The sequence below is a fragment of the Simochromis diagramma genome, unplaced genomic scaffold (genome assembly GCF_900408965.1).
Source record: "Simochromis diagramma unplaced genomic scaffold, fSimDia1.1 OVJJ01000487.1, whole genome shotgun sequence".
NCBI lineage: Eukaryota > Metazoa > Chordata > Actinopteri > Cichliformes > Cichlidae > Simochromis > Simochromis diagramma.
This window is the reverse complement of record NW_024387305.1, coordinates 2,909,445-2,927,778: the sequence shown is the minus strand read 5'-3', so window position 1 is coordinate 2,927,778 and position 18,334 is coordinate 2,909,445. Positions and strand designations below refer to the sequence as shown.

Below are 18,334 nucleotides of genomic sequence, written 5' to 3'. Positions count from 1 at the left end.
GTTTTAAAAACAATTTATACTGCATGCTAACAATATTAGCATGCATAATAATACAATATTTTTAGGTACAGTTTATAGCATTTTAATTAATATTAAAATGCTATAAACTGCACGCCTCAGAAAATGTAGTTTATGACACCACACAAATAAAACTTACATAATTTTTGTATTTTATTTTCTTCTTCTTAGACAAAACTTTACACAAAATATTAGTAACATGTTTTTTATTTGGTAAAAAAAAGAAAAGTATTAAAAATATTTACCCTTTAAAGGTGCTGTTATAGTGTCAAATATATTCTTATATACATGTTTTTAAATCTATCTGTATAAGTAAACACATAATATGTCTTCTTGTGCTCACTGTCTGCTGAAATCACAAACATCAGTAAAATTTAAACATTAACCTTGGTTTTCAGCCTTCTCTTTGTGGTGTGGGAAACAGATGTGGGTAGTAACTCCTTATTTATCATCTCATCTTTAAGAGCTGCTTCCTGTTTAGGTTCAGTTTTTATTTTTGAAGAGGAGGTTGGACTTGGAGACCGTGGTGATCCCGATTTAGGTCTCTTTGCTGGAGAGTTCTTGTGGGCAGATGGACAGCTGTGCTGGTTCAGACACACAGAGCAGAGAGGGTTGACGGGCAGACAAACCTGCTGTCCAAAACCCACAAGCAGCCAGTTGATCTCACTCCACAGCTCCCTGCAACAGAGAAACATCACCTGATGACTTTACAGAAGTACTGCACTTTGAAACATATTTTTGTAGTAAATTAAATGATATCACTGCACTCTAAGAAGAACACACTGGTGCTGGTGTTAATATCACCATATCAATACATTTTTATAAAAGTGTCAAATTTCATGGATTGAAAATGGGTCACCATGACATCTACTGCTCTCTGGCCTGAGGATCTCTTTACTTTATAAGTGACTGCTCTCACATTTGCTAATTAAAGCTGCTTTCATCTGTTTTTTTTATTAAAAGAAGATAAAGTAACTTTTAATCAAGAAATGCTGTCAAATTCTAATTAAATGAAAAAAATATAATTTCCTGTTTATTATTTGGGAGTAGGTCTCTCACAATATCAGATGTATAATCTATGACCAAAGAAGTGTAGTATTATATTGTCATTTCTGGTATATCGTGACATCAGAAGAATATAGTGAGATCTGCATGTTGTTGAGCACTGATTATTATTTTGCATTCTAAAAATAAATTCCCAGATTTCCACATTTTGATTTTCATTGCTTCCCACTGTCAGTCAAACGTTAAAGAGTCAACATTAACCACTGGCAGCGCTGATGTATGGTACGTATCTAAATCAATCCTGGACATCTTTATAGGTTTGTTGATCACAAGTTAATCAGGTTTTGCGGATCAGCAGTGAGTTGTCATGCTGTTACCTGGGTAACCACTCCTCAAGGGCCTTCCGTGTTTTCTCTGGGTTTTTGGTCGCCTTCCTGAGCCAGCCCAGCCTATTAGATATACGATGCACATGTGTGTCCACACCTAGACAAAAATGATCAATACAAATGAAAGCCTAGTCTCATCACAATACTTCTAAGTTGCCAGTTTATTCGGTGCACCTGAATAAATCTAATGCAATCAAACAGAAGAACCCTGCAACGCGTCGTAACTACACGATGAATATAAGGCTCATTTTTTGTTTTAAAGCTGTGTGATACCAAAGGATGTAATTTCTGAAGTTTCTCAAACGTAGTGCATACATCATTTTACAAACCAATGATTTCTCAATGCGGCAGAAACATCAAATATGACGACACATCAAAACCACTGATGTGTCTTCACTTATTAATAGAGGTAAAAATAAGGGAATTAGTAGACTGGTCAATCAAGAGAAAGGCACGAGCCCCGGCTTGGACAGTCTCAGTCGTTGTGTCCTTGGGCAAGACACTTCACCCGTTGCCTACTGGTGGTGGTCAGAGGGCCCGGTGGTGCCAGTGTCCAGCAGCCTTGCCTCTGTCAGTGTGCCCCAGGGTGGCTGTGGCTACAACTATAGCTTGCCTCCACCAGTGAGTGAATGGGTGGATGACTGAATGTGTAAAGCGCTTTGGGGTCCTTAGGGACTAGTAAAGCGCTATACAAATACAGGCCATTTACCATTTATTACTGTGACTCAGCTGCACTACCTTTACGGCCCACCAGGGGGCTTCAGCCTACACTTTGGGAATCACTGATTTAGAATTTTGCTTAATCAGTTTCTGGGAGGTTAGCCAATTGTATCTGCATGTTTAAGAGATGGAAGTCCCTACCAATGCCAGACACCTGGTCCCAGGCGATGTCCATAGCCAGGTGAGCCATTTTGGGTCCAACTCCCGGCAGACGGACCAGCCCCTCAACACTGCTTGGGATATCCCCTCCAAACTCCTTTTTTAACATGGCTGATGTCAGCTTCAGATACTTCACCTTACTCTAAAGAAGAACAGGTAAGAAACCACGAGGACACAACAAAGAACACAGCTGAGAAACCAGGTTAATATTAATATTAAACTTTTATTTACTGAAATTTGATTAAACATGCTAACAGCTATGGACACCATCTGTTTTACCCTCCAGAAGCCGACAGGATAGATGAGTTTTCCCAGTTTTTCATCATCTGTAGCGAGTATGTTTTCTACAGTGCAGCCGTGTGCTCTGAGCTTCTGCATAGCTGCTGCTGTCACCTGGTCCTTTGTCTGACTGGACAGCATGAGTGACACCAGCACCTGGAAACGTCTCACCTGCAGATGGAACAGAGGAATTAACAGGTTCTATTTAAGGGGACTTTTAAAATATCCATCCCACACCTACATGCGCAGGAGCCTCCATGTCATAGCATTTCTCTGCTCCCATGTTATCTACAGGCGCATCACGGCCGCTCCTCATCTCACGAATGAATCCTAACTGTTTCCTCCAGTCGGCAGGTTCCCAGTGCTCAGTTTTCATGGGAGAAACACGTTCATCCTTCTCGTATTCCACCTTTAACTGTCTCCTCCTGCGGCTGTGTGGATACTCCGTTAAAGCTTCGGTTTTTGGTTGCACCGGTGCCTCGTGGAGGAGTTCACGACCTGAACAAGAGGAAGCGTGGCACCACAGTAAACACCATAGCTAAAACTTAAAACACAAATGATATCTAATATAATCTAATTAATCAAAGACTAGTTTTGATGTAAAAAAACAAACAAACAAACAAAAAAAACCAAAAAAAAATCACAAAAAAAAAAAATCACTATAAATAAGATATTTCTCCAACCAGTTCAACATCTAAAGATGCTGAATGTTGGAATAATTTCACCATCTTGGTTTAAAGCAAACAAACAAAAAACCCCTATAATCTTCGCACACTGTCTTTTTATCATTATTTTATAAAAGCAAAACATTTTCAGTCCCATTCACCTTAATTGGGTCAATGTTCATATCATGGTTCATATGGTTGCTATGACAAATTATTTACAAAATGAAAATCAAGTTGTATTTAATAAATTTTGAAACTTAACAATTAAGAACAAATGTTTATTAGGAAAAAAAGTTTATTTAGGCCATAAATCAAGATAGAAGTAAAGTGGTTCTCTCACAGACTTTTATATAACCAGACTCTTTTTTTTTTTTTTTTTTTTTTGCAGTTAGGAGTCACCCCCTGCTGGTCATCACAAAGAATGCAGGTTCTCTAATAACTAATCAGACAAGCAGATTAGCTTCATGTTTTTGTATAAACTCATTAAGACTGTCTAAAAACCCTTTAAAGAAAGAGACTTGAAATACTGAGCCCACTGTGTAAAATTTACACTTATTTCTGAACAAGCAAATTCTGTCTTTTTTTAATGACATCACAGAGTCAACAGATCTCAAGCTCAGAGTAAGAGACTTCCAGAATCTTAGGGCCAATGTTGCAAACACAATCTCCTTTAGTTCACACGCTTATATGATCCACAGCCAGCAGGGCCTGATCACATGACCTCAGGGACCTGATGAACACTGGTGCTCAACTATGCAGAGCTCTAAAAGTCAAAACCAGAATCTTAAAGTGGAACGATTTTCACAGAGAGCCAGTGCAACTGAATTAGTAACGATGTGATAGTTCAGTATTGGCTCAGGGGGTTGGGAATCGCATCTGTAACTGGAAGGTCACCGGTTCGATCCCTGGGCTCTCTGTCCTGGTCGTTGTGTCCCTGGGAAAGACACTTTACCCTACTGCCTACTGGTGTTGGCCAGAGGGGCCGATGGCGCGATATGGCAGCCTCGCTTCTGTCAGTCTGCCCCAGGGCAGCTGTGGCTACAACTGTAGCTTGCCTCCACCAGTGTGTGAATGTGAGAGTGAATGAATAGTGGTATTGTAAAGCGCTTTGGGTGCCTTGAAAAGCGCTATATAAATCCAATCCATTATTATTATTATTAGCCTTAGTCAGAAGCCTTGCGGTGGAGTTCTGAACTACCAACAGATGTGAGTAATAAACAACAATGAATTCTAATTCAATAATTAACTAAAAAAAAAAAAAAAGATCAGACCTGATGAAATAAAGGCATGAACAACAATTTCCAATTCGGAGTACAAAAACGTGTCTGCCCAAAAAAGTACATTTTTTGAATTTCATCTTGTGGAAACAAATCTTCTCGAACAGAGTTATTCGTTTCAGCCTTCAAAGAGGTGCAACAAAGAGGCTCAAAATGTTCATATAGTAGGGCAAATATTACAGAGACATGCTTCAGAGCAGGAGTGCCAAACATAAGGTCCTTGGGCCAAAATTGGCCCAGCAAACACTACAATCCAGCCCACTGGATCACTGTTGATGGCTGTACTTTTTTTTTTTTTTGTTACACTGTATGCACAGTAATAAATAAAAAAAAATGATAAAAATAGGAAATTTCCTGTGAAATAACCAAATGTTTCCACTTTATTATGATTAAGGGTAGTCTGGGCAATGAGCTACCAAAGTGTAGTGTTGAAATGACTCTTCTTTTTCTATAAATGTATAGTTAAATATCTTTACACTGACAGAAAGGGTATTTTTTACTGCTCTGGCCCATTTAAGATCAAAGTGGGTTGTGTGTGGCCCAAGACGTAAAATGAGACTGACATCCCTGCTGTAGAGCGACCTTTATTAGTGTAAACAGGGTTTTGTGCAGGATAAACTGAACTCCCTGTTTATTAGCACAGACTCAGTCGCAAGTACAAAATCTGTCTCTTGAGTGTAAAGGTCAGTTTTCTCTTATGGATGCACAAAACCTTATATCCTGCACGTTCATAATTCTGTTTCACCTGTTTCACCTATTTCTATTTCACATTCGCAGAACAAAAGAAACAACATCTTTCACTCTGTGCCCTGTAGTGTTCATTGATAACTCTTGCACACTGGGCGAGAAAGATGATGACAAAGCCTGGTTTTCACCTGCCAGTCGCTTTTTTAAGATGTAAAGGTGTAACTGTAGAATTGGTAAGCAAAGCAAATCAACCTGCTCCAGAATATGCGCAAGCGCAATAGCCTTCTGCCACCAAAACAGCTCAAGTTAATTAATTTGTATCCACGTGTACCAACGTACGTGGTCAGTTTGTGTGGTTAGCGTTACCGGCTGATAAAGGAGTAGACGAAGCTCTTAGTTCTGACACGCTCTTCTCCTCCACCTCCACCTTCACTGGCACAGCGCAGACCGGGTCCTCGTTCCTCCGTCTGTTGGTGAGTTTGGTCCTGAGAGAGGCTGCAGGTGTGCGGCCAGCAGTTTGACTCGCACTCCGAGTCATAACAGACCTGTTCTCCATGAAGTAAGAAGAAGTCATTATAACACCTCGGACTACATAACAGACCCGCGCGCTGCAGCGGACGTGAAGCATTGAACTGTTGCTGAAGTTAGTTTCTCATTCGTAGTTTTTGGATCGCGGGTGGAGCTGACGAGCTGAATTCGCCTGCAAGAGGAAGAATGACATAAACACAAAGACTCGATTTTATTTTGAAGATTTAAAAAATAAATCTTCCGCTCCGTTAATAAAACAATATTGTTTTGATATATGAGATTACACTTACACTTCCTGGTGGAATTGCCAATTTACTTTTAAAATCTAAAAAAACAATAAACAAAAACCTACACGATACTCAATTGCGACTGAAAACGGGTCAGGGTTATATTATTAGTTTAACTGTAGACTACTGAACCCCCCCCCCCCCCCCCCCCCAATATAACTGTCTTATAAATAGAAGTCGACAATGATGTCATAAGAGAGTCACTAAATAATTACATTTTATTCAGGACTGCATAATAATAATAATAATAATGATAACTTACAAAATCTGCTAATTTCCAAATCCATGTTTTTATTCTTAGACCATACTAAGCTTTATGTGGCTTTACATGAGTGACAAATGAAACATAATCCTTATTTATCTTATACTGGGTCTTGATAATCTTCCTTTACTCTCTTTTAAGCCAACCTTCCTCTGATTGGCTGCCCCTCACAAACAGAAGGTTTGAACAGCTGGATGGACTGAAAGAGAGTGTTTAGAGCAGTGCCTTTGACCCAAAGGTACCACTTTACCATCAGTGTGGAGCCGATCCTGTCATGGTGTCTACATTTTGATAAGTTTGAGAACCGCTTATCACAGTAGGGTTAATGGAAGCTGCTAGTTGTATTCGCCAAATATTAGAGAATTTCTTGTGGTAGTCCAACTTCTGTCCTAGAAATATAGCCAGGTTCTTTTTTGTGTGTTTTTTTTTTTTTTTTTTTTTGTCCAGAGCCCAAAAATAAAAATATTTGTATTACCTTGTCCATAAGCGCCACTCACAGGACCCCTGGCCACATTGCAGCTTGTAGCGTCAAAAAGGAACCAACTTCACTAACAGCAGCACGGTAAGCTAGCTGCTAGCTTAACAGCTAAAACCGTCTTACTTTATGCTAAATTTTGACGGCTAAACACTTTTATATAGTCTATAGGAAACTTTACCTGCGCTTTACTTCTTTGTAGATGTTGTGCTTTCCCGCCTGTGCCACAACACAAAAACTCATACTGCTAACAAACGGACTAGCATACTTCGTATTTAGTCTGCCCTTAAAAAATACATTTCCCGCGAGGCAGTGCGGCAAACGTGTTTTTGTAGGAAGTCCCACTGTCAGAGCATTAGTGTGTCATCCGGTTGAAGAGTAGGGGTGCTGGGAGCGAGCCTTCGGCTGCAAAGACAGAGTTATATCAATGCACAGAAGCGGGCGGCTCGGCTGGCTGCAATCTGACGAAGCAGCGACTGAATGAAACCAAAACCGACTCAACTTCACTGAGGTGAGATGAGAGGGGGAGACGGTGACCGGGGGTAGGAGGGGCAGGCGCTGTTGTTTTATGCTACTAGACCTTCAGTGCCACAACAGAGAAATGCTAGCTTATTACAACCACTGTGAACCGAAGCTGAGAGGGTTTAGCAACGCCACACTACGTTTGTGCTGATATGAAGTGTTTAGGCTGACTTGTGTCCGCAGATATATCAACTCTGGTTCGAGCCTACCTTGCACCGTTGCTGTTGTTGTTGTTGCTGCTGGTGTTGGACTGAAACAGACCAGCCGTTGTCCGTCTGCTCACCTCCCCTCCCCTCTATCTCTGTCAAGTCCACATGACAGCAAATTCTTTAAACGTGCCCCATGGGTTTACATATTTACAGGCTGCAGTGTCAAACTTTACTCCTGCTTAAACAGTGGCTTGTAGTGCTATGTGGACCCACCTGTAATGTCATAAACTTGTTGCTCAAGTTTATTTTGCTGCTGTATGGTCTAAGCTCACATGTACAGTACAATAATATGCAACCCTTTAAAGAAATATAAAACACACTTCATTACAGATATGGACATGGATAAACTGGAGTCGTTTAGCAATCTCTTATTATCAGCTTCTCCACCTGCTAAGCACAGACTTCATATAAGCTAAAAATAAGTCTTTTTGGCCTTTTGACCTCACTTGTGTTTTTAACCTTGTGCTAACAGGTGAAAATCCACTGTTTAACCCATGTGTTAACCTTCATTTTACTTTCCAAGATGGACTTTTTCACTTGAAATATGACTTGACTTAATACACCTCATTATATCTGGTCTGAACAGTTTCCAGAGCCCAGCTCCAGCTTAGACAGTTTAAAAATATGCTGACAGGTTACTGTTGGTAATCTACTGGTTGTGAAGTTATGGCCCAGTGCTGATTTTTAAAATAACTATTTGTTATATGTATTTTTGGTGTTACCATTTTTGTGGCGAGGAAGCAAAAAGAAGTTATTAATAGGGAATAACTGAAATGTTTAAGCTTATTTTTTTAGGTTTTCATCAGAAGACTGTAGAACAGTTAGCCGGCACAAAGTTGACAGGACAGATGGACAGTGCCATGTGTAAATCTGTACTAATTCTCAACATATATACAGTCACGTGAAAGGGTTATCACACGACTCTACAGACTCATGTGAGTAGTAAGTGTATATATAATTTTTCAGTAGCTAGTAAAACCACTCTTGAAGTCCTTCTACAGCATTTCAACTGGCCTGAGGTCTGGACTTGCAGCACTTTAATTCTTTTCTTTTTCAGCCATTTTTTGTTTGGTAGATTTACAGGTGTATTTGGACTCATTGTCTTTTTGCATGACCCAATTTGGGCCAAGCTTCTGCTGTCAGTTAGATGGCCTCAAGATTGCCTCTAGAATACTTTGAGCCAACCATGAACTTCTCTGTACACCAAAGAGTGACAGGTGTCCAGGTCTCATAGCTGCAAAACAAGCACAAATCATCAGCTGTCCACCACTGTGCTGACAGGTGGTGTTAAGTACTAATATGCTATGTTTTGTTTGTTTTTTTCCAACATGTGCATGGGTGTACATTATGGCCAAACAGCTCCACTTTGGTCTCATCTGTTCAAGAAATGCTATGATTTGTACTGATGCTACTTTGCAAAGCTAAACTGTGCTCCCATGTTCTTTTTGTCCCATGCATGTTGTTTACCTCAACTGTAATTTCTATACCTGGCAATACATTAAATCTATTGAAGGAAGGTTTACACATTTCCATAATAATATTAGTTAGGTGGAGGTGGGGGGGTGGCATTTATGTTATCAGCAGTGAATGACATATGAATCCACATTTAGAATCCACAGGAAATGATTAACTAATAAGCTTAAAGGGGGGAAAAAAGGTGTGACTTGCTCTGTGTCTGGTTCCGTGACAGGCAGCTGCCAGTCCCTCGCCTGTGTTGTGCATCACCCTTTCAGGCTGGGCCATGAATAAACAACCAAGCAAGGAGAGTCTCAAGGACAAGGTGAAGGGGATCTTTGGGCTCGGTACACAGCGTCCTCCGAACAAACAGAGTGACACTAAACCCTCCGAGTTTATCATTACGGCTGACATCATCAAGGTCTGCAGAAGCGACTGAGTGTCTGTGCATGTTCATTGAATGTCTCTCATTCCTTTCCCAGCATATCTTCCACTGTTTGACGTATTTTTTTGCTTTGGTGTGTTTCAGGAGCTCCACCCAGATTGCGGTCTGAGCAACCGTGTTCGCACTATGAACCACATCTGTGAGCTTGCCAAAATGAAAAAGTTTGAGGAGGTGAGTCTGCTGACTGCGGTCCATTTTTGTCGTTGTTTGGTGAACAGTACGCAGTCTTCTTTATTTGTTAAAATCTGAGTGTATATGTTGTTCAGCATGCAGTGGAGGCTGTATGGAAAAATGTGGAAGACATGCTGACTCCAGAGCAGCCACCAGAGGCCAGACATGCTGTCCTGCAGCTGCTCAGGGCCATTATACAGGGGCAGGTATAAAAACACAACATACACGCAGACACATGCAAAAAGCTTCTGTATGTTTTTTGTTTTTAAAAAAAAGTCTTTTTGTGTGAAGGGTGAGCGACTCGGCCCTCTGAGAGCCTACTTTTTCAAGGTAATCAGAGACTACCAGCCGTGCAATGAAGACCTTTCTGACAGACTGGAGGTGTTTAAGGCTTTAACAGAGAATGGAAAGGATATCACATACCTGGAAGAGGACATAGGTAAAAACAGACTAATCCTCTTCCTCTTTCTTTATCAGTTGCAATATTTGTGTTTGTGCATTTAAAAAAACAAATCTGGAAAATAAATATAAGGAATTCTGAATAAAGCAAAACTTCAGCTTTGAAATAACCACTATTAATCACTGATAAATTTCTGGCTGTGTCACACCTCAGCTGATTAGGTTCAACTCGTGTTCACTGTTCCCTTTTTGTGCATTGACTCTATTGATATTATGTAATACAACAGTTTGCTTTCTTTTTTTTAATCACTTGTTTTTCATTTCGGGTGCAATGATGACAATGGGTTTTTTTTAAATTCTAATAATAGCTCTTTTTTCCGCACACAATACCCTCAACTGTTTCTTTCAGGATTTTTTTTTCAAAGGTGGTAGGGAAACCTTCCATAGGACAAATACCCACATCCAAGATAGTTTGATCCCAGTATTATCTGAGAAATGTGACATCATATATTCAGCCTTATTTGAGCTACTTTTTTAGTAGTATTTTTAACTGTTGTGTTCATACTACTGTGAATAGTTTTATTTGCCATAGTGTATCGACCTGCATTAATACTTTTCACATGAATTTTTTTTTTTCTTTCTATGTTATTTGCTTTCCTTTCTCAGCACGCTTTGTCCTCCTGTGGATGGATATAGGCCTTACATCTGACTTTCTCCATGTTCTTGTTAATCTGGTGAAATTCAATAGCTGCTACTTGGACCAAAATGTTTCCATCATGGTCCAGTGAGTCAGAGAAATACACACACACACACAATGATTCTCTCTTACTCAGCAATTGGTCTCAGTGTCTCTTTTTCCTACTCGTTCTTCTGTGCTCTCTGCAGGAAAATTTGCCTGCTGTGCAACAGAACGACGTCTTCGACTGATATTGAGGTTGGTATTTCAAATTACTTGACAGTTAAAGGCTTTTACACACTGGACAGCAAACATTTGTGCAAACATTTTGCATGTTAAAAATATTTTTGGGGACTTTTTTTTTTTTCCAGTTGCAAATAAACACATCTGACCGCTTAAACCATTGCATTTGGCAAGATGGACACTTGTAGCATGGAAATGGTGAAAGAGTACTGTTTTACCTAAGAGACACAGTTTGATGCTATTCAAGATCAATTTACTCCTGAAAGTATTTCTCTGCCTCCTCAGACGTGTTTCCAAATGTGCCAACAAAAGCTCAAACTGCCCCACTGACATCCTGAAATATGTAGAAAAGCAGTCGTGATACTGTTTTAATCTCTGGAGCAAAACATTCAAATTTCCTTGTTGCTGCTCAGTTTCTTCTTTTTCTGGTTTAGAAACATTAGGATCAACATTGATGCCAATTTCACTTTATTTATTTTTTCATCAGTCTTTTAGTTTTTTTGTTTTTTTGCAGTTTGAGGAGGAATTTTTCACAAAAACACAAAAACTTTGCAACAGTTTTTTTTTTTGCAACACCCTCAGTGTGTAATGGCCTTTGCACGGCATGTTTATGATTCCTCTTCAAAAGAAGGTGCAGTTTTTGTTTAGTAAATACATAACAGGCCCTTCACGAACCTGCAGGTTTAAGAAAAATTATTGAATAACTGTCCAGTGTCCATATATTTATTATATGTGAAAACTCTGTACGCCAAAGCTAGAGATGGTTTTAATCTGATGTATTAAAGTAAATGTTTTTGAGTAAATCACAATCATTAGCTTCAGTTAAACCTACCATTTAGACAAACCCTACCATATTTTTTGATTTGTGAACCTCAGACTGTTTTGTAGCGCTGGTGGTCACCAGTATTTCCAACCTTTGTATTTTTCCAGGTGGCTCTGCAAGTGCTCGATGCAGTTGTGTGTTACAACTGCCTGCCCTCCGACTCTTTAACCGTTTTCATAATCACACTCTGCCGTACGGTCAACGTCAAAGAGTTTTGCGAGTCCTGTTGGAAGGTGAGGCAAGAACACACCTGCATATATACAATTCTGCCTCTTGTTTGAAGTCTATGATTTGAAGGGACATAATTCATAACTGTGTCCTCCTCTGTGTCGTTTGTTGTCCCTACACTTTGTTTTGCTCTCTGGTTCTTCAGTTAATGAGAAAGGTTTTGGGGACTCACCTCGGCCATAGTGCAATTTACACCATGTGTCGCATTATGGAGGAAAGGTATTATTGGTTAAATATACAATATTTCTGACTTTGTGTGAATGAGCATATATAACTTTGGAGGTATGGTGCAGTTCTTCTTTGATCTGTCCCTCCACCAGGGTGTATATGGAGGATGCACCGTTGTTAAGAGGAGCAGTTTTCTTTGTTGGAATGGCGCTTTGGGGCGCACACAGACTGCCTGCACTCAAAAATACACCGACGCTTGTTCTGCCATCTTTCTACAAGGTAACTCACATAAATATACATGCAGTTTTGCAATGAGATTATAATACTGAGGGTCAAGTCCACATCTCGTAATCAAAAATTTAACTGATAGGATTTTATGGTGGTAAGCCTGTCTTGCACACTGGAGTTCTTAATGTTTTATAAGGACTTATTATACTTTTACTTATTTTCTGCTCCCCTGGTCTTAAATCTGTGCAATGTCATTCAGAGCAAATTTCCTTAAAAAGGATGGGAATTTATAAGAATTTGCTCATTGGGTTCTCACTGGGTCCACTTTGAGAGTGACCACCATTGCTGTGCAGCGTATCAAAGACATTACATTCATGCAAATTAATTGCATGCTGTGAGTCAAATGTATGCTCATGTTGGAGGTATTTCCCATTTTTGTTGTGATCAAGGTTGGATCATTACTAAAAAAAAGATTTCACAGAACACTTTTTTGTAATGCAGTATGGTACTTAATTACCCCAAAGAGAAAGTAATTCATTATACTCCTATATTACTTTCATGTTACTCTGTAAAACAGCTGAAACACACTCTCATAATTACTATTTAACTATATAAACCTGAGGCTTCAGCCCCAAACACCAACACAAATCCCTATCCTAATAAGGACTCACATTTGATCTTTCTCTTACTAATTAGGTATCTAACTTGGTGTTAGCATGGTGTTTGGCTAGCTTAGTGTTAGCATGCTGCAGTCTCTGTAGATGCTTGCAATGAGCCAAAATTGTGCTACCAGCATAATACTGCAGTTTCTGTCTTGGATGCAGTTTCCACTTTACTATCATGTCCTCGTCATTTTGTGCAATGAAACGAATGTTCATATCCATGCTGTAGACTGTGCCACCATCTTCCACCTCCGACCCGCAAACAAATTGGCTGATTGTAGTGCAAGTGGAACCGATAAGCGGGCTCGATAGGCAAGCAGACTAACAGTTCCAGGGAACTAGACTACTCGGAACTTGTTGTGTACAAGAAATTGTTCTTGATTCCCATCGCTAGTCGTTCTTGTGGTCATTTCAAGCACAGGGCTCTGTCTGTGAGCACAGCAACCCCACTCACATGGTTTTCAAATGTTTTTGATTGCAAGGAGGAGCCAGTAAGTAGAAAATTGGCTTAAAGAAGTGGTTTTAAATTCGGGATAATATTCTACTTTGTGGCTTTATTATTGTTAAGAATTCATTAAAAAAAAAAAATCAAAGAATTATGAAACTTTTTTTGTGCTTCTGGATTGAATGAGGCCTAAAATTGCTTGTTTTAGACAGCGGACAAAAGAGGAGCTGCAAAAAGGTCCGTTGTAAGATAAATGAGGATAATTTTGACACAAAGATGCTCTAATATAGAATAGCTTTGCTTTGCATCAAAAATATGGAGCTGGAAATCTGCACAATAGGGTGAAAAGAACAGACTGTCTGACTTCCAAACCCGTGGCATAGATTTTCACTTTTGTGTTCAAAGTCATACAGATATTTTCTTTCATGCAGGATGTAGTCAAACTTTAAGTTGTTGCCATGTGTTTAGATCAAACCTGAGGTTGAAAGATTATACGGGGGTAAAATGACTGCACTTGATATGATGACTGTGCTGAATAAGTGACTTTTATTTCTGTCCCTCAGGCCATGTCATGTGCCAACGAGGTGGTCTCCTACGAAATTGTTCTTTCAATAACAAGACTCATCAAAAAGTACGGTAAAGAGCTACAAGTGGTCACATGGGACATCCTACTCGGCATCATAGAGCGACTGTTGCAACAGATTCAGGTACTTGAAAATATATTTCACTTGTGATTGACCATGCTTCATAGTGTAGTAGTTAACACCTTTGTTAGGTAAGGTGTTTTTGTTTGATTCCAGCTGGAGACCCAAATCCCATTTGGCCTTGTTTTAGGAAGGACTTTTGCCAAATTAAATATGCGGAGCTGTAGTTTTTAATTTTTATATTTTTATCTGGTTGAGTATACAGAATTAAAAAGTAATGGTTCTAGCTTGACCAAGTGGTGTGCCTCTTGTTTTCACAGACAATAGGCAGTGCGGAACTAAAGGCCATTGTTTATGAACTGTTGACCACCGTGGAAGAGCTTTATGAACAAAACGGTTACCACGGCTCCACTGAGAAGTTTTTCAGCCTGGTGGAGAAATGTGCTGATAAAAGACCAGTTAGTGCTTTGATTATCTTCTGTCCTCCTCCAACTTTTGCTGTAATTTAGACCTCTTACACTGCGTTGCTCCCCCCCCCCCCTCTAATCTGAATCTTATCTTTTGCAGGATGCATCAGTGCTGACACTTATCTCCTACAGGGCTCAGTCTATCCAGCCTGCTAAAGAAGGCTGGATTCAGAGCCTTCACCGGCTCATGGAGAAATTCTTCAGGTAGGACACACACACTGACACACGTATATATCTCAGGGAGGTTATAGTATTATCCTTGTGATGTTCGATCTCGTTCTTGTTCTATCTCTGAAGTATCTTAATCTCCGCTGTCCCTTTCTGTTATCTCACCCTTTTGCTCTGTGAAAGGAACGAGACTCGCAGTGTGATAAGAATCAAAGTGCTTCATATCCTGTCCTTCGTTCTCAGTACCAACCGGCAGCTCTATGAGGTCTGTGCTCTCTCATACACGCTCACATCAGAAACCTGTGTAATTCCAGTCCGCTGTCCAGACTGAAAAGCTTCTGGTGCATTTCTCTTGCCATAGTTCCAATTTTTACTGAAGAAGATATTTCGATAGTAGCAAGCACCACTCAGATGCTGACATACTTCTGAGCCTCCCAAAATTTATTTACATGCAATTTATTTTTGAAACTGAGCTTGTACAAATGTTTGACACATTTGTACAAGCTCCGTTTATGATTTTCAAAAAAATCATACCTTTTCCTTTTTGTGTTCTTTGCTTATTTTCTATTTTTTTCTCCAGGATGAGTTGATTGAAATGGTGGTGATTCCCCAGCTCAGTGGGATTGCTGAAGACCGGGACTTGGCAGTTAGAAAACAGGCTACTCAGCTATTAGTAGACCTCGCTGAGGGCTGCAACACGCACCACTTCACCAGCCTGCTGGACATCATTGAACGGGTACAAAAAGAGTACATGCAATCACACAAAACCGCCCCATTTCTGTCACAATGTCATTACTTCTCTCCATTTTATAATTATTTTTTAGGTGTCTAGCCGCTCTCTGGTGTGTTCAGGGCCCCTAGAGGTTTCTGAGAGAGACCCCACAGCAGAGTCTCCTATGGAGGACGTCAGGACTGCTATTCTGGGCCTGCTTGAAATCCTGCAGGTATACATAAAAATAGTAGATGTGAAGAGTTGTGGGTGAGTTAAAATAGAATATTAAGACATAGTTTCTTCCACAGTGACTTATCACAATGTAGGGCATCAAATGACATCAATCAATGGAGAAATCCCCCTCCCCCCAGAACAGTTCAATACACATTAAAATGGACTAAAATTGGCTTTGTTGACTGCTGTCAGACTGTAAATGTCATTTTATTTGGCGACATTTTACCATTAAGAGCTCAAAGATCTCTTTATGGCACAAAACGCTGAGAATATAACAAGCAAAGAAAATGTAATTCACAAACAAAAAATTGGACAATTAATTTGTCCAAATTAACCAAACCCAAAACAGTTTTTGTTATGTTGCCTCACTGCGTCTTTGCATTGCTGTCATGCTGCAGTGACTGTACTCTGACCTGGTTATCTGACACATACCTATCGACTGCCCTCTCCGGCCTAAAAATGTATTAAAGGAAAACTTTTTTTTTTTCCAACTAGTGCTAGCTGCTGCTTACGTAACTTAAAAAAATCCTCTTAATGAAATGAGTCAGCAGCTAAAACTTTTAATGTTGGAAAGACTAAACTAATGCTTAATGTCGCAAGCTTAACAGACCTGCCTGTCAGCTTCTCAGGTGTCATCCAATTTTATTAATATAAATCTAATGTAAATTGATGTATATACCTGGACAGCTAAACATGATTTATCTACGGACTAATACAAATGTTGTATTTTCTTAAACAAAGTTGATTTACAATAAAAATCGATCCTTGGAACAATGTGTGAAGTTTATAAAATCTTAAACATAATCGCTCAGACTCAAGACTTGCTTCTTGTTCTGGCCCGGCAGTTATTAATCCCATAATTAAGCTCTAATCATTAACTGTTGATGACGATAGATTTCAGCCTTCTTGGTGACCACTCTGCAAAGTCTGTAATTATGTTGTGTCTGTAATTACTGTTTTGTAATGTTGGATATTTTTGCCAGTGTGGTGTCATGTGCTTGCATTTCATGATACTTAGCCAACTGTTAGGTACATGGTAAGGGTCATGAGATGGAAGAAAAAAAAACAAAACAAACTATTAGAAGTGAACTATTTATAGTGTGTTAAATTGATATGAAATGTTGCATGCTGCCTAAGACTTTCATTAAGCTAGCAAAACTAAGATTATCAAGGTTTATCAAATAAACTAAACATTTATTATATTTTACCTGGTGATAACATGTTATCCTTTTTCTTCTGACAGAGCAAACTTTACAGTCTGCCAGCCAGCCATGCGAGTCGTGTTTATGAGTTGCTTATCAGCCACCTGCAGCTTCATTACAAGAACAAGTACTGTTCAACTATCGCCTCCACTATTAGACTAAAGGTAGGTGATCTGTCACTACTCAAATGTTTTTACCTCTTATTACATCATTTCTTTGTTGACTCCTCCTTTTTCTTCTCAGGTGTTTGACTTCTTCCTCATGATGCGTGCAGACTCTCTTCACCGTCTTGGGGTCCCAAACAAAGATGGTGTCATGAGATTCAGCCCTTACTGCTACTGTGATATAGGGTGAGAACACAAACATTTCCTTTACTAAAGGTATTAAGCTTACTGACAGCTCTCTCACATTGTGTCACTTGCTTTTGTTCTTGTTGTTTTTCAGGGAACCAGAGAAACGTGTTGGTGAAAAGAAGCCAGCAGGTTCAACCTCTCCTCCTGCTGGCAGCCCTGCTCCTCCTGCTGCTCCTCCCAGTTCAGCAGCCTCAACACGCTCAGCCTACCTTCCCTATTCACCTGCCTTCAGTGTCCTCCTGCAGTGCCTCAAGATGGTACACACAATAATTATTGTATCAAACAGCATTGTACAGTTCATACATACGTTCTGTGGTTAAACAGTTGGCCTCATGCCTAGTTTTGTATCTTTATTCTTAGACTCAACTAGAGTTGCTATACATTTTAAGTTCAGAGTAATCCTTAGATATCTTACACTGGGGCTAGATGCACCCCCCTGGAACAAGCCCATTTAGCTCCTCTTTTTAAGCCAGGTTTCTTTTCTGATTGGCAGACAGTATTGAATTCATATCAGAATTAAATCATAGGCATTGCAGCTGTTAGAATGCAGAAGCAGTGACCGATAATTGCAGTGACTTCCCTTTTATCTGTAAAAGGTTCGGATATGATTTATCTCTCTTACAGGAGACAGATTGGAAGGTGCTGAAGCTGGTTCTTGACAAGCTGCCATGGATGCTGCAGTACAAAGTGTTGCTGCTCACATCACCATGCAACTTAGATCAGCTGTGTTCTACACTCTGCTGCATGGTAGCCTGACTTTATGCACATAAATACAGATCCATACACTGGATATTATGTTGTGAGTGAATTCAATCTTTATTGATCTCTTCTGCGTGTGTAGGTGACAGATCGTCTCATCTCAGAGCGATTGAAAAAGACTCCAGAGGGGTTTTCTCGCACAGATGTTCAGCTGGCAGTGATTCCCGTTCTTACAGCAATTACCTCCTACCACAACTACTTGGAGCAGTCAAGACAGGTACAAAGACTAGTCTGCAGAAATCAAACACCTTCTGTGCTATTTCTCACAGGATACTATGATAAGTTTTATGCTAGCATCTACAAAACAACTTTAGGCTATGTTGAGAAAACTAGGTTGGAACCAGGTTGCTTGTCTTCACATGCAGCAAACAAC

At 39.8% G+C, this 18,334-nt stretch overlaps 2 protein-coding genes across 11 annotated transcripts in view; one reads left to right on the top strand and one right to left on the bottom strand.

Annotated features, from left to right (window-relative positions):
• Positions 1-208: 208 nt before the first annotated feature.
• Positions 209-7,634, bottom strand: nthl1 (nth-like DNA glycosylase 1). Of its 4 annotated transcripts, none has more exons than XM_040004769.1 (7): positions 7,480-7,634; positions 5,563-5,896; positions 2,809-3,065; positions 2,568-2,738; positions 2,271-2,430; positions 1,401-1,506; positions 209-696 (listed from the first exon to the last, which is right to left on the bottom strand). In XM_040004769.1, exons 2-7 carry the CDS (start codon positions 5,822-5,824, stop codon positions 393-395), a joined length of 1,260 nt encoding a protein of 419 aa, XP_039860703.1. In that variant the 5' UTR covers positions 5,825-5,896; positions 7,480-7,634; the 3' UTR covers positions 209-392. The 4 variants fall into 4 exon arrangements, with proteins under 4 accessions (XP_039860703.1, XP_039860702.1, XP_039860701.1 ...); XM_040004768.1 differs by lacking the exon at positions 7,480-7,634 and adding an exon at positions 6,930-7,041; XM_040004767.1 differs by lacking the exon at positions 7,480-7,634 and adding an exon at positions 6,749-6,851.
• tsc2 (TSC complex subunit 2) overlaps positions 5,562-18,334 on the top strand; it is a 33,557-nt gene continuing 20,784 nt past the window's right edge. For 3 of the 7 annotated variants that reach the window (XM_040004763.1, XM_040004762.1, XM_040004758.1), the window contains exons 1-21: positions 7,146-7,259; positions 9,170-9,355; positions 9,464-9,550; positions 9,646-9,756; positions 9,842-9,989; positions 10,616-10,733; positions 10,835-10,883; positions 11,799-11,924; positions 12,065-12,138; positions 12,213-12,366; positions 13,986-14,129; positions 14,387-14,524; positions 14,634-14,737; positions 14,885-14,966; positions 15,282-15,437; positions 15,526-15,645; positions 16,891-17,013; positions 17,093-17,199; positions 17,294-17,459; positions 17,827-17,949; positions 18,044-18,178. In XM_040004763.1, the coding sequence (XP_039860697.1) occupies positions 9,221-9,355; positions 9,464-9,550; positions 9,646-9,756; positions 9,842-9,989; positions 10,616-10,733; positions 10,835-10,883; positions 11,799-11,924; positions 12,065-12,138; positions 12,213-12,366; positions 13,986-14,129; positions 14,387-14,524; positions 14,634-14,737; positions 14,885-14,966; positions 15,282-15,437; positions 15,526-15,645; positions 16,891-17,013; positions 17,093-17,199; positions 17,294-17,459; positions 17,827-17,949; positions 18,044-18,178 (2,400 nt within the window). In that variant the 5' untranslated portion in view covers positions 7,146-7,259; positions 9,170-9,220. Of the gene's footprint in view, positions 5,670-6,723; positions 6,836-7,145; positions 7,260-9,169; positions 9,356-9,463; positions 9,551-9,645; positions 9,757-9,841; positions 9,990-10,615; positions 10,734-10,834; positions 10,884-11,798; positions 11,925-12,064; positions 12,139-12,212; positions 12,367-13,985; positions 14,130-14,386; positions 14,525-14,633; positions 14,738-14,884; positions 14,967-15,281; positions 15,438-15,525; positions 15,646-16,890; positions 17,014-17,092; positions 17,200-17,293; positions 17,460-17,826; positions 17,950-18,043; positions 18,179-18,334 lie in introns of those variants that run through there. The other 4 variants (XM_040004764.1, XM_040004761.1, XM_040004759.1 and 1 more) reach the window with 3 other exon arrangements.

Coding starts and splice junctions, on each gene's coding strand:
- nthl1 (XM_040004769.1), bottom strand. CDS start 5,824: ATGCTTCACGTCCGCTGCAGCGCGCGGGTCTGTTATGTAGTCCGAGGT. Junction 2,431..2,567: donor ATCCTGTCGGCTTCTGGAGG/GTAAAACAGATG, acceptor GTTCTTCTTTAG/AGTAAGGTGAAGTATCTGAA. Junction 1,507..2,270: donor GGACCAGGTGTCTGGCATTG/GTAGGGACTTCC, acceptor ATTTTTGTCTAG/GTGTGGACACACATGTGCAT.